Consider the following 14,817-nt stretch of genomic DNA (forward strand, 5'->3'; position numbering starts at 1 on the left):
ATATATAATGTTGCCTAAAATAATAAACTGTAAAGCTCGAAGAATTATGATCATTTTCTCTTTGCAAAACATATGATATTTGATGCAAAAATAAGTAGAATCTTCGAACACTACATATACACTATTCACTGCAATCTAATTATGCCAAGAGAAGACAACTGTTATTAAATAATACCAATGATATCCATATGTCTTTGTTAGGGTCCTGTCATAAATATCCATATGTATTTGTTAATGTCCTGTTAGAAATATCCATATGTCTTTGTTAGGGTCCTGTCAGAAATATCCATACGTCTTTGTTAGGGTACTGTCAGAAATATCCATACGTCTTTGTTAGGGTCCTGTCAGAAATATCCATATGTCTTTGTTTAGGGTCCTGTCACAAATAACCATATGTCTTTGTTAGGGTCCTGTCAGAAATACTCATATGTCTTTGTTAGGGTCCTGTCAGAAATATCCATATGTCTTTGTTAGGGTCCTGTCAGAAATATCCATATGTCTTTGTTAGGGTCCTGTCCGATATATCCATATGTCTTTGTTAGGGTCCTGTCAGAAATATCCATATGTCTTTGTTCGGGTCCTGTCAGATATATCCACATGTCTTTGTTAGGGTCCTTCACTGTCAATTTTGGGCTTCTTAACATCTCTGCTTCGTCTGAGCATATTATGTTTCCTTTAATTTCGTACACCATTAAAATGTAATGTTTCAAGCAGCATGACCTGTCATCTGCTACTTATATACCATAAAGTGGACACAGGAGTTAATATTTATACGATTTAATGATATTAGTTACGCATTATCATAACCATAGAATAAAGAAAAAAAACGATTATCCCTTAAACTGTCTGGAACATCGTACTTAATTAATTACAAAATTGTTAGGAGAATGTTTCCTGTGTTTCAGAAATAGGAACCAGGAACCTGTGCTGCAGTGGCTACTAGTTATTATCCAAAGTAGATTCCAACATGCACAGAATATTATAGCAGAGCCGACATTTGATATTAGGTGTTAAGTTGTTGAGATAATTTCCGGTTTCTATCTCTGTATTTATGGAAAGAGATAAAAACATGTTATTGGAACCATTAAGAAGAAAGTGAGGTAATATCATAGCGGCGTTATTGCAATTTCATAAACTATATATACTATATATGTATTAATATTAATATTTTAATATTATCGAGTCTCAAGAACATTACACGTTCAAGATCTGAAACTCTTAGTTACCATTATAACAAAACTTTACCAGTAACCATCTCCATGTTTTATTCCTTTTACAAACAAAGATAAAATATTGTTAGAGATTTTTTATATAGAAACTGTTTCACTTTCCAACCTTGATTATCGCAAAAAAAAAGGAATTGTTATGAGACTGCCAAGAGATATTTATTTTATATACTCGGTGATTAATAGGTGGCTTACAGCACTGAGATGTGAAACGCTAATTTTCGTTCCCCGGTGGGTTTGTTTCTAATTAAGTACAGAGCTACACAGAAGGTTATCTGTGCTGTGCCAACCACGGGTATCGAAACACTGTTTCTAGTGTAGTAAGTCTGGGATGATAGTGGTAACATTCGTCAGATTTACAACGCTAAAATCAAGTGTTCCATTCCCCTCGGTGGACATAGCAGATAATCCGATTGTTTTGCCACAGTCATTGTAAGGATTAATTTGAAAAAAATATGTTCTTAGAATTTTTGTCTAGCCATATTATACTGAAACTATTACAATAGCATTAGATGCGAACCTAGAACGTTCTTGGAAAAATCTTTGTTGCAATGTAATTATTAGAGCTAGTTTAATGGAACGCTAAAATACTTGCATATGCTATTCACGGTGGGATTTACCATAAATATGACATAAAAACATCGAAGATGAAAGATATTAAATCAATAAAGTCCGCGCCAGTATGTCTGTAGTGTTAACCCCCTCTCCACAGCCTGAAACATTTATCATGGCTTTTGACGACGCAGTTACCTGTTTATATCTTTTGTGTCGCTTAGAACGAGTAAAATTACTTTGTTCTATGTTGTTGTTGTTTTAAAATATGTTGATCACTGGTCGTAAAGTTTAAATAAATAAATAACACATGAAATACTTTGAAGTGTGTGAAATAGATGTCATTTTAACTTACAAAAAATCGACCAGCTCCTGTAATTTACGAGGCATTATATGCGTGACTCCATATGTTTAATATACAGTTCACTGACCTTCAGGACAGTGCACTATCAACAAACACATGAGGTAAAACCCTGAGATTGGAGACGTTAGTTTTAACATGAGAACTAAAAGGAAAAGGAAATAAATTTTTGAATTAGAAATACATAAAGGATTGGAGGAACAAGTGACATCTTGCGTTATATCAGAATAACTAGTTATGAGAAACAGATTAATAACAAGTAACATATGACGGACATCTTGTCATACTTTTGTTTAGATACTTAAAATTAGAAGAAATATATATGAACCATAAACTGATAACTTGATCTCATAAATGAGACGCTCTAATACGTAATGTAACTCATGTGTGTCTTTCACTAGAAGGTGCTTCTCTACGTTTCTTCAATTTTATTAAAAGTCATAAAGTCATGCAGTGTTGTATGATCATTTCGTTTTTCTTTAAAACCTGTTAAAATAGATTACGTTTCGTTAGTCCTGTTTGTTTTCTATACTAGAAAATTTATCGGCGCTAAAGAAAAGTTAAGAACGAAGTTTGAAATACGAACGAGCAAAGAACTGTAAATAAACTCCATTTTTTTTATTTAATATCGCCATAACAAGAGATAGTTAGAATAAAATAAAATTATACAAAAAAAAATATGTCTTGTAAGAAGTTAGATAGTGTTGCATAAATTTCGTAAAATATTCCAAGTTATATTATTATACGGTTATTCATCAGCAGTGGAAGAAAGAATGTTTGATAATATGACAAAAATGTAAACAAAACAGAATTAGAAACATGTTATTTTCTTGTGTTACGTTCAAAACGACTACAAAAAAGATAACTATACAAAATTACTTGGATATCATTAGTGCAGACAGTACGATATTTTATGGTATAGGACATACATATTAGTTTTAACAAAACTAAGTTATGACGTGTGAGGTCCATAAAACCATATGATGCAATAGGACAAAAAGTTAAAAACTTGTGAGATGCATAGCGCAGTAAAACAAATAAGCTAATTTATAACGTGTTAATTTGTTGGACAAACAAATCTAACTAATACATAGGGTAAATGAGTACTAAGGTATAATTAGTTGATAGGAGAAGCAGAACTGAAACGTGTCGTTTAAAAATTTAGTTTGGACAATAAACATTTAAAAGAAGCAGGAATCAAAACAGTATTTAAAACTAAGAACCATAAAACATAAATTCTGGCAACTACTAGCGCCTTCTTTAGTGGCTACTGAAGGAAGGTACAGTAGCCACTGAAACATTGACTGTTGACCACTACTGCAGAAAGATACAGTGGCTGCCGAAACAATTGGTTGTCACTTGAAACAGGTACAGTCGGTACTGAAATATATGTCTGTTTTTGATAGAGGATACTGTCACTGTTGAAGCAGTTGGCTGTCACTGGAGACGGATACAGTCGGTACTGAAATATATGGCTGTTTTTTTTTTAAAGAAGACACAATCACTGTTGAAACAATTGACTGTTACTGGAGACGGATACAGTCGATACTGAAATATATGGCTGTTTTGGAAAGAGGATACAGTCACTGTTGAAACAATTGAAACAGTTTTTAGATCAGTATGTTCAAGCGTTTCAGTATTTGATCATAATAGAAGATATAAAGAGAACCTATGTATAGTTATTCAAATGCCATATATTAAGCCAAATTATCATGTACATAGTGACTCGTGAACTTATATATAGTAATTTGGAAAACTCATATATATTTATCTTAATTTGCGATTCCTGTGAATAATTATTATAAGTGCATTAGCTATTCAAAATGAATTTAAAACATAAAGAATGTTGATGGAAACGTATTGTGTGAAAAAATGTCAAGCATTAACAAGTGGACAGTTATCACACTGAGAAAAATATATGTTGTATTTATATTTTATACAGAGAAGGCTGTTTTGATCACCCAGCTTCAGTGTTCAGTGGTAAACCAGTCTCGGTTAGATCACCGCCTCTCAGAACAATAAAGGTTTTTAATCAACCTCAAGCTAGAAACGGGAGTACCAGAAAAACACCTTCTGCTGAAAGCAAAAGAGTAATGGGAAATTCCAAATCAGCTTTCAGGCCATCAGACAGTGCCACAGTCGCATCGCATAATGTTTCCAGAATTGGCGTAGTTGGGAAAGGTAATTATGAACAAAGGCGTCAGTTTTGACGCAATGAATTCTGTAAAAATCTAAAATGATTTTAATATCTTTTAAACATTTTAAAATAGCATGAAAATTGAACGTATAATTAATTTAAAACACGATAGAAGTAGACAAAATTTAAGACATACTTAGGAATAAATTTGCATAGATTTTTTTTTGTGATGAGTAGATTAAGTTCATATATTCAGTGTTATATGTGTCTGTATAATGTGTTCAAAACTGTACAATTAATTAAGGTGCTTTTCGGTAAATGCCATTACACCACTGTCAAAAAGCCTATAAATATATTTAAGAGTAATAGAAGAAACAGAGAGCAGCCCTCCCCACAGGGACTCGGCATGGCCAAGTAGTTAAGGCACTCGACTTATAATCTGAGGCTTTCGGATTCGAATCCATGTCATACCAAATATGCTTCATTTTTTAGTTTGTGGGCATCATAATATAACAATCAAACCCACTATTCGTTGGCAAAAGAGTAGCCCAAAAGTTGGCAGTGAGTAGTGATAACTAGCTGCCTTTCCTCTAGTTTTATACTGCTGAGTTAGGGACGGCTAGCGCAGATAGCCTTCGTGTAACTTTGCGCGAAATTCAAACCAAACCTTCCATACAGTTGAAGCGAAATGCAAATCAAAACAGCTTCAAGTGTTAGTAAAGGTGCCAATTTAAACCTTTTGTTACTGACAACGTATTTTGTGTGTGTGTGTTTTCTTTCAGCAAAACCACATTGGGCTATCTTCTGTGTCCACCAAGAACAACGTATTGTATCTTTGTATTTTACAAATTTATATAAATATAAATGTAGTCACGTATGTATTTATGTCTAACTTATATTTTAGGTTCACTGACAAGCATTAAATGAGGTTATATAAAATATAAGGTTTAAAATATCTACGCATTCAAAGACGTACACAACTGTTTTCTTTAATTTATGTGCACGTATAAGGTACAGTTCATAAAGATATTGATTAATAATTATAATAAAGAAGCTAGGCATTTCTGTGATTAAGTGATCGATTGAAACCTTATGCAATTCCAGGAATAATACCTTCCACGAACTCGCCAGTGGCCAAACTTTCTTCCGTTTCTCCCGAACTCTCAAGAAGAAAAGACGCCTGGAACAACATTTCCAGCTTGAAACCTGCACTATCGGGTGTTTACCCTAATATCGACAACAGAGAAGCCACATTACGGCAAAACTCTAAAAATAACAGTGTCTCCCCTGATTATGAGTATGAAGACGATTTCGAGTCGAGTTCATCTGAGGTGTGTTTAAAATATTTAGTCTTTACATAACTTGAAATAAAACTTATAATGATATGAAACGTAGAATCAGTCAAACACCTATTTACTGTTTTTCAAGTCTTTCTTCCCTCTAACCTTTCCATTGCAAGAGAGAAAAAATAAACAAACAAAACAACCATTTACTAGGTGAAATAAAATGCCTTTCTAAGTTTATTTATTGTTTTACATATTTCTAAAGATGTGATTTTATAATATAGAAGTTTTGGTAATGCAGATTACAGCTTGCAAAATTTTCCTCGTATCTCCACAGTGGTATAGCGATATGTCTTTGGGCTTACTACACTATAAATAGGGTTTCGATACCCGTGGTTGGCAGGGCACAGATAGCCATAACAAGAACAAAAATATTCCTTATGTTTCATCGCTTACCGCTGCTATCTTGAACTGAGCAACATAGTTGCTCTATGTAAAAGTACAGTGGGTAGTTTTAAGCACATAATTAATTGTAGAATGGAACAGAAGCATTTATTTATAAATGTATAAATATATAATTAGTTCAACATAACATATTTTTAAAAAATTACAAATTATCTAAAAGTGGTGCTTTGTCTTGAATAAAAGTCGACAGTTGTTAAGAACATTTAAACCATATTTTTCAAGATGTTTAACATATCTACCTGTTTGTTTTCTTATACTTAAGTACATAGCTATACAATAAGCTATCTCTGTTCTGCCCACCATGGGTATCGAAACTCAGTTTTATCGTTGTAAGTCCACAAGCATACCGCTGCTCTATTGGGAAGGTGCCTTAAATGTTATACGAAAGACAGAAATGCAATATTTTACGAAAATATTTATTATTCGTATCGCTGAGAATGAGAGGATTGTCTTTAAAAAAAACAACAACAGCGATTGTCTTCTTTTCCGTGTTGTTCTCAGGTAGTTCAGGGGTAAGTTTACGGATCTATAACTCTAAAATATGGGGTTTAACTAACTGCGATGGACATAACGCAGCAAGCTCACTGTGTAGTTTTATAATAAAACAAAACCTACTGGTACTTTACTGTTTCAAAGCCTTGTTCAGACATCTTAGATTCACTGGCTAGAAGCATTACACCTCAGAAACTCGTTTTTCTATTTATTTGAAATATTATATAAAATGTTAAAAAGCTAGTTAAATGCAATAAATACGTTAAATACATTGATGTCTCCAAATAGAAAGAACAGTTTAGCGTTTTCATTCGCTAGCAGCAATATATTTGGAAAGTAAACAGCAGCCAGAAATAATTACTCTGGGCCCGACATGGCCAGGTTGTTAGGAAGCTGGACTTGTAATCTGAAGGTCGCTGGTTCGAGTCCCTGTCACACCAAACAAGTTCTCCTTTCAACTGTGGGGGCGTTATAATGTTTCAGTCAATCCCACTATTCGTTTGTAAAAGAGTAGCTCAAATGTTGGCGGTGAGCTTTGATGACTAGTTGCCTTCCATCTAATCTTAAACTGATAAATTAGGGACAGTTAGCGCAGATAGCCCTTGAGTAGCTTTGCGCGAAATTCAAAAACAAAACAAATAAACAGGCGGGTGTTCAAATAGAATTTTGTAATTATAATTTTCAAATTGTTAATGTTTTGAATTTTTATATATTTAGCATCCGAATTGTTTAAGTGATATTACAATAATTCATTTTAGAGACATGTGACAGATATATAACTTTAAACATGTTATTATAAACTGTAGTTTACATTAACGATATTACATCAGTTATCCTTTTTTTTAAATTATTCTTCACTGTATTAAATTACAGCTTTGACATGACTCATTTACGGCTGATTATATAGTGTTATTATATAAATTAAGAATACTGACATTGATTCATTTAATGGTGAATGCACATTACAATTTATTTCAGGCGAGAAAGAACAAGTTACTCTAAATCTATATATATATGAGGAGACTTTGGAAATATTTGATATTTAAAAACATGGTTACAACATTATTGTTATTTTCTTGCGTGTACCACAAGTAGAAACTAATAAAATATCACTTGAAATACTCCACACAGTTTGATACCGGGGATCAGCTGGGTATCTCTATAGCAAGAATAACACGGAAAAAATTACTTCAACGACAACAAGAAGCAGCCCGAGAAGCAGAAGAGAGACGTCTAGCGAGAGAAAAGAGCAGGCAGGAACTGAAAGAACAAGCGAGGGAAGTACAGGAAAAAGAAAAACAAATCAGAGATGAATCCCATACAATTATTCAGCAAGGCAGTGCTGTTCTCAATAGAACTCGGAGCGAACGAAACGGTTTAGGTATTTCAAGCAATAGTAAAACGAGGAGACGTTACAGTTTTAAGGAGTTTTTGTCGTCAGAACAAAATTCAGAATCACCTCAGTCTTGTAATCTTTTATCTCCAGAAGGTAACTGTAACGTTACTTTATACCTTGAAATAGTATTATTTTAACTTATGGTTACTTAAATCAAATTTCAAGTTTGAAATATATTATGTATACACATTGATTAACCTAGGAGTTAAATACTCGTGTAAAAAAGAAAAGAAATCATGATTGTCTTTAAGCCTTTACAGGTTACACTGTCAATAAGAAACGATATTTAGTATTGTTGTAAATTACATGTTTGGTATTTTAATTTAAATGATTGTTTACTAAAAGGAACATGTTATTACCTCGTGATAATCTGCAGATTTGATGTAAGTTAAGACCTACATAAGAAACATCCAAGTACTATATAAAAATAATAGGTAATTAATATATAGTGAGCAATTCAGTTTAACACTCCTACGAAAAGATGTTTCTAGTCCTGATTTCTCCAAGCCCGTTCCCCTGGCTGTGGTTTCGCTAGATAGTAAATAGGGACAGTGAAAATCTCGTTAATCCATTCATTAATGGATTTAAATGGCAATTTCATTTAAATACAAAATTATTAGCCTAATATTAATAACCTTTCAAGTTACTCTGGGGCCTATTAGGCCCCACTTTTCGTAGGAGTGTTAATATAATTCAGTAAGCTGAGTAGTGAGAGTTAGTGCGTTCCTGATTTGGTTAGTTAGTGAGTTACCTTGATTGTTATCGATTGATAAGCGAGGATATCCTGCAAGTTAGACATGCATTAGTTTCGGAGTTTCTGTAAATGTTGTTTGTGAAGTTCGGTCAACTAGTGAACGTTGCATATATCAAACATTATCGAATAGATAAATTCATTTGTTACCATTACGTGGACTCAACTTCTCACAGTTTTTAACGTATAATCCTAAAAAATCCTTCCAACGATGAAACACGTTACAACAGTATCGTAGCGTTACGCCCCCTAGAAAACAAACTCCTAGAGAATGGCCTTTTTCACATAGAATAGATGCAATAATGGTATTGTAGTTTCAGTGGTAATAGCAACGCTGGAGTACATTGAAAAAACAGCGTTGTTTTAGAAAATCTTTGTTTGAATACATAATAAATGAACTGAGAAGAATGTGAGAAAGAGCACCTGTTTCTAGTTTTACTATCACGTTTTTCATTGCAACCAAATTAACAGAGCCAAATGATATGTACTAGTGTTAAACAAAAGTATTCCTTATAATTAATATTGATATAATAATTTTTAAGGAACAATTCAGTATTATTTATAATTTGTTATTATGCCACATGATTCTTATTTTATTAATTTCTCAAAACGGATTTCACTGATTTAACTTTTCTATGGTTATTTTTTATAATTTCATTTTATCTTCTTTACACTTTGATTTATTAATTTATAATACGTGCATGTTTCAAAACTGTGATGATTTTGTTGCTGGAAAACAATGTAAATGCAATAGCATTTCCTTAGCACTAGCCCACAGTCTCAAAAAATAAAAATAAACTTAAGGTAACACTAGTCGACCGTTTTATATATCACTATATTTTCAATCAGATTCGTCTCGTAAGGAATACCAAATACTCTTACAGGTAAACGTTTTCAAATTGAGCGTTTTCCAAGTTGTCGCTTTTAATTTATTAAAAAGAATAACGAAAACGCCAATTTTCGACACCGGATTTTTGTCCCTAAGCCTTAACGTTACTATTTCAAACTATTAGCTTTTATAACAAATACATGTACTTCCACTACTGTGAAATAATCTCGAAGTTTTAATATTATTATATAAAACTACAAGTTTCTATAACAAATATATGTATTTCAACTATAGTAACATACTCCCATAGATTTAGTGCCATTATGTTAAACTACAGCTTCTACGAAATGTACACGTATTTCAAATACAGTGAAGTTGGTTTATTTTTGAAGATAGCACCTCTGAAAAGACAAATTGATCATAGAGAAAACAACACATATATAAAATAATTATATCTTATAAAACTACTAAATCTTGTGGAATAAAATTCACATTTAATATAAGTAACGTAAATTGTGCTTAGTAAAGTTTGTACATGATATAGGATATTACAAAGCCATATTGTACTACATTTGTTTTTTTTTAATTTTGCACAAAGCTCCTAGAGGGCTATTTGTGCTAACCGTCCCTAATTCAGCAGTGTAAGACTAGAAGGAAGGCAGACTTGTCATCACCACCCATCGCCAACTTTTGGGCTACTATTTTACCAACGAATAGTGGGATTGACCGCATATAATAACGCCTACACGGCTAAGAGGACGAGCATGTTTGGCGCGATGGGAATGCGAACCCGCGACCCTCATATTACGAATCGCACGCCCTAACATGCCGGGCCTTGTACTACATACTTAGCAGTGGTATTGTAAATAAAATCGCGTATAAAAATTATTATAACTTGAGAACTTTGGAAATCGCAAAGTTTATGTTGGACATGGTCTAGAGTACTTCACATCCATATTGTGCTGCATATTTAAATCATTAGTTTTTCCAGTAACCTAAAATTCTTTTTATTTCTTTTCTTTCCCTGGGCCCGGCATGGCCAGGCGTGTAAGGCGTGCGACTTGTAATTCGCGGGTTCGCGCCCGCGTCGCGCTAAACATGCTCGCCCTCCCAGCTGTGGGGGTGTATAATGTGACGATCAATCCCACTATTCGTTGGTAAAAGAGTAGCCCAAGAGTTGGCGGTGGGTGGTGATGACTAGCTGCCTTCCCTCTAGTCTTACACTGCTAAATTAGGGACGGCTAGCACAGATAGCCCTCGAGTAGCTTTGTGCGAAATTCAAAACAAACATAAAAAAAACTTTTCTTTCCCGTTATTTTAACAACACGAGGTTTAGTATATGAATAATACACGTGTCAGTATGTAACATATTGCGAGACATTGTCCAAACAGTCTGTATTATCAGTAACTTCATTCAAAGAAAGTTTGATATTTTCATTGAGTAAATACACCAGTAGCTAAGCGGTACGACTGCAGACTTACAATGCTAAAAACCAAGTTTAGGTATACCTGGTGAGCAGGGTACAGACAGCCCATTGAGTAGCTTTGTGCTTAATTCTTAACAAAAACTGGTGGGGAATGACAGTAAACATATTGAAGACATGCTGTGAAACGTGTTTTTAATTACCTTATACTATTTCCAGTCTTTCCTGAACAAAACGTATTACTAATGGAGTGTCTCTGGTTGATTTTGGTTTATTAGAATATGCAGTTTTTTAAGATGTAATAATTTTAAACATCCAATTTTCTTTATAATTACTGTGTAGAATAAACTCTAACAAAGCGTCGAAGTTATCGTAAGATGTTACTCAGTTAAGTAGATTTTATATCCACTTTGCTTTATATTTGCGTATGCATCCTGTGTAATAAATAATGTGGCCCAGCAAGTACCAGGTGGTCAGGGAGCTCGACTCGCAATCTGAGGACGCGAATTCGAATCCTCGTCATATCAAGCATGTTCGCCCTTTCAGCTGTGGGAGCGTTATAATTTACGGTCAATCCCACAAATTGTTAGTAAATGATTAGCCCATGAATTGGCGATGGGTGGCGATTACTAGCCGCTCTCCCTCTAGTCTTACCCTGTTAAATTAGGGATGGCTAGCGCAGATAGCCCTCGTGTAACTTTGCGTGAAATTCATAAAAAAACAAACAATTAAATAATGGCTAAGATGCACGTAAACACAAAAACAAAATACAGACTATGCAAAGTTCAATCATTACTGCAGCATTCAAAGTCCCTTGTGAAACCTCATCAAAAGTCATACACAAAAATACAAATATTCAAACCATTATTGCTAATGGACTCTTGCATAATTCTGTACATTACTTTTAAAAAATGCCAACAGATTATTTATTATGTGTGCTTGGTCGTTATTTCATGCATGGTGACAATAGGCCTGAGTACCTCTCTCCAGTTAACATCTATTTTAGAAATAAGAATGTCATTAGGCCACCGATTACTAGACTATAAAACATACGCTAGTTTAACGTTGACATTTCAACACTTAAGAAACGGTTATCTTCCTCTGACATTTATTATTAAGTAAAGAACTAATACACACATGGACATTCACCCTGAAAGGGGTAGGAGTAAGTGCTATTTACTCCGACTTGCCTGTAGATTCACCACCATCATTCTACAACAGACAAATAGTACAGACAGAAGGAAGAGGTCCAGGTGAACCTGACCCTCATTGGTTTATAAGACCAAAAACCCGACAAGAAGAAAAGCAAAATCAGCGACTAAGTTCGTATAGTTGCGTATGTTTTAAATACTAATTAACAATTATATACACAAGGCGTATTAAAGATTATGTAACTACACGTATAATGATTTAATTTAAAGGTGAATATAAATAATAACTATATTTTACGTGTGATAATGTATCGCATACTTTTACGCCTGGTTTTTAATTTTTCGTAACTAGAGGCAAGTTTTTGTTTCACTCTTTCTTTTTTAATGCAAGTTTAATTTCTGTTATTTTCAGTTGCAAAATCTCGGACCATACCGCCGTCTTCAAATCGGACTTCTCGCACACGAAGTAAAGTTTTGTAAGTAAAATATAATAAGAGGCTGAATTCCTTTTCAAGAACTTAAAAAAAAACAAACATCACTATAGAAAAATTTCGAAACTTAATGAGTCACAACATTCGAACTAGGGTAGTATTAAGACACTTAGTGCCCGACCTTTCAACTTCTTTGTGCCATGAGTTGCTTATTCATCGCTTAGTTTGCTTGGGATAACTTGGCTCTCTGCTTCTTTGAAAACGCTGTGTTAGCTCTAAGTTCAATACATAACAGACCATAACTTACGTCTCACGAATAAGTATTAAATAAGCATACTAATTTACATCACTTAACGTAAGATGATAATAAATCACTAATTAAACCTCTGGCCTCGACATGGCCAGTTGATTAGGGCGCTCGACTGAAGGTCGCGGGTTACAATCCCCGTCACACCAAACATCCCATGATTTCAAACGAAACTGACAATGTGCTAACACATTACAGGAGATGGATGCTATGAATGACTGTGTATTATGTTATAGTGACACAGAGAAGTTATACACTGTGTACTTGTGGACAGTGGGTGGTGATGACTTGCTGTCTTTCTTCTAATATTACACTGCTAAATAAGGGACGACAGGCGCAGATAACCTTTGTGTATTTTTAGGTGAAATTCATTTTAAAAATTCTCTACACATTATGCTATATTAAACTATGAATTAATATCATACTACATTATTTCTGGTGTCATAAATTATGAAGAACACCAAAGGCACCCTTAAAGTGGTCAAAAATTATATATTAGTGAGTGAGTGTAATATTATTTATTTTTAAGTGGGCGTAATATAATAACATATTTCTTTCGCGTTAATGGTATGTTTTATTTTACTTAAACACAGTACGTTTTACATCAACAAAAGGTTTCCTACTTTATGAGATGGATATTTTTCAGTAAATTATTTAAATTCAATTAGGTATAAGTAAGGGTTGTAATTTACCTAGAACGAGTAATTACTCTGTAATTTTTTCGTTTTTCAGGATAATTCATAAACTTAATTTAGCAGTATTAATCTGTCGTTGTATGACGGTGCCACATAATTTCAGCTCTTACACGATAGAACCACATTAAAGGGGTTGTGGTAATCAGTCATTCACGTGATTTAAAGAAAGAAGTTTATTTGTTTCATTCAACTGCGTGTGAAGAGGTTAATAACAATTCTGTTAAACAGTTGGGGTGGGCGTGGCTTGGGTTTTAGCGTACTTAGACTGTGAGTCTGAGTACTTATGGTTCACGCCCCGTTGCTTTAAAAAATGAGATTCGCAGTTTACGGATGTGGATGCACTATAAGATTGACATCCAATCACTAATCTCCAGTCAAATAAAATTGATGTGAGAGCTGGTTGTGGACGCCGATGAATAATTGTTTTCACAATAGTTTGTTAAGTCCTAAAATAGCTGCAGCCCTTGTGTAGTCTTCAGCACAAATTCTAAAGCAACCAAAGCTACGCAATGAAAAACAAAAGGAAAGATTCAAGCAGACAAAACCTCAGTGATGGCTATTGTTTCTCTGAACAGCGGAAACATAAAGCTTGCCAATAAAACAGTGCACTATATGTTTAAACCAATCATTAATCTAAATAACAAAAAGAAAGAGAAAATATGAACACAAGCATGTGGCTCATCTGAGCGTTATTTTAAATGATATACAACTCGGACAGTTCACCTCATATCTTCAAACGAAACGACTTCTCAACTTTTCACAATCTATTGGAGATCTAGTGAAGCTAACAGAAATTATATAAAATAATAAAGTTTTCAAATTACAATTTAAAATGGGCACTTTCAAGGTGATGCAGCTATTGAACTTGTAGCGGGAAACAATCGTTATAGGTTTAAAAACGATAAAGAACCTGTATTGAAGACAAATGTCTATGTAATTTACAATAAAGTTTGATTCACACTTGCTTACAAAACTGGAATCAGTACCATACATAAACATGCTTATAGTGTGCAAGTTTTATGACATTAGAAACAATTGAAAAATTGAGGTTTTTGTATATTGAAGGTTTATTTTATTCTTCTAGAATTTCATGACATTTACTTGCACAAATAAATTTGATATGTCATACACAATTAATAAGTATGCAAAACGAGACGTAAAAGACACGTAACTATTTTATGATCATGGACATATAAATTTGCTATTCCCAGTTTCTCATATCGAATTATATACTATTTCACTAGTTTGCCTCAGCTAATACATGCTTTGATCAGAGCCAGACTGACATAATATTTTTGGTTTTGTTTGGTTTGAGGG

At 33.7% G+C, this 14,817-nt stretch overlaps 1 protein-coding gene across 2 annotated transcripts in view; it reads left to right on the forward strand.

Moving 5' to 3' along the window:
- Positions 1-14,817, forward strand: part of LOC143229838 (uncharacterized) — a 73,985-nt gene that overhangs the window by 49,019 nt on the left and 10,149 nt on the right. For both annotated transcript variants that reach the window (XM_076462656.1, XM_076462657.1), the window contains 4 exons: positions 4,082-4,320; positions 5,381-5,607; positions 7,648-8,005; positions 12,480-12,543. In XM_076462656.1, coding sequence (XP_076318771.1) covers positions 4,082-4,320; positions 5,381-5,607; positions 7,648-8,005; positions 12,480-12,543 — 888 coding nt within the window. The remainder of the gene's footprint in view (positions 1-4,081; positions 4,321-5,380; positions 5,608-7,647; positions 8,006-12,479; positions 12,544-14,817) is intronic.

The sequence above is a fragment of the Tachypleus tridentatus genome, chromosome 10, assembly GCF_004210375.1.
Source record: "Tachypleus tridentatus isolate NWPU-2018 chromosome 10, ASM421037v1, whole genome shotgun sequence".
NCBI classification, from domain to species: Eukaryota; Metazoa; Arthropoda; class Merostomata; order Xiphosura; family Limulidae; genus Tachypleus; species Tachypleus tridentatus.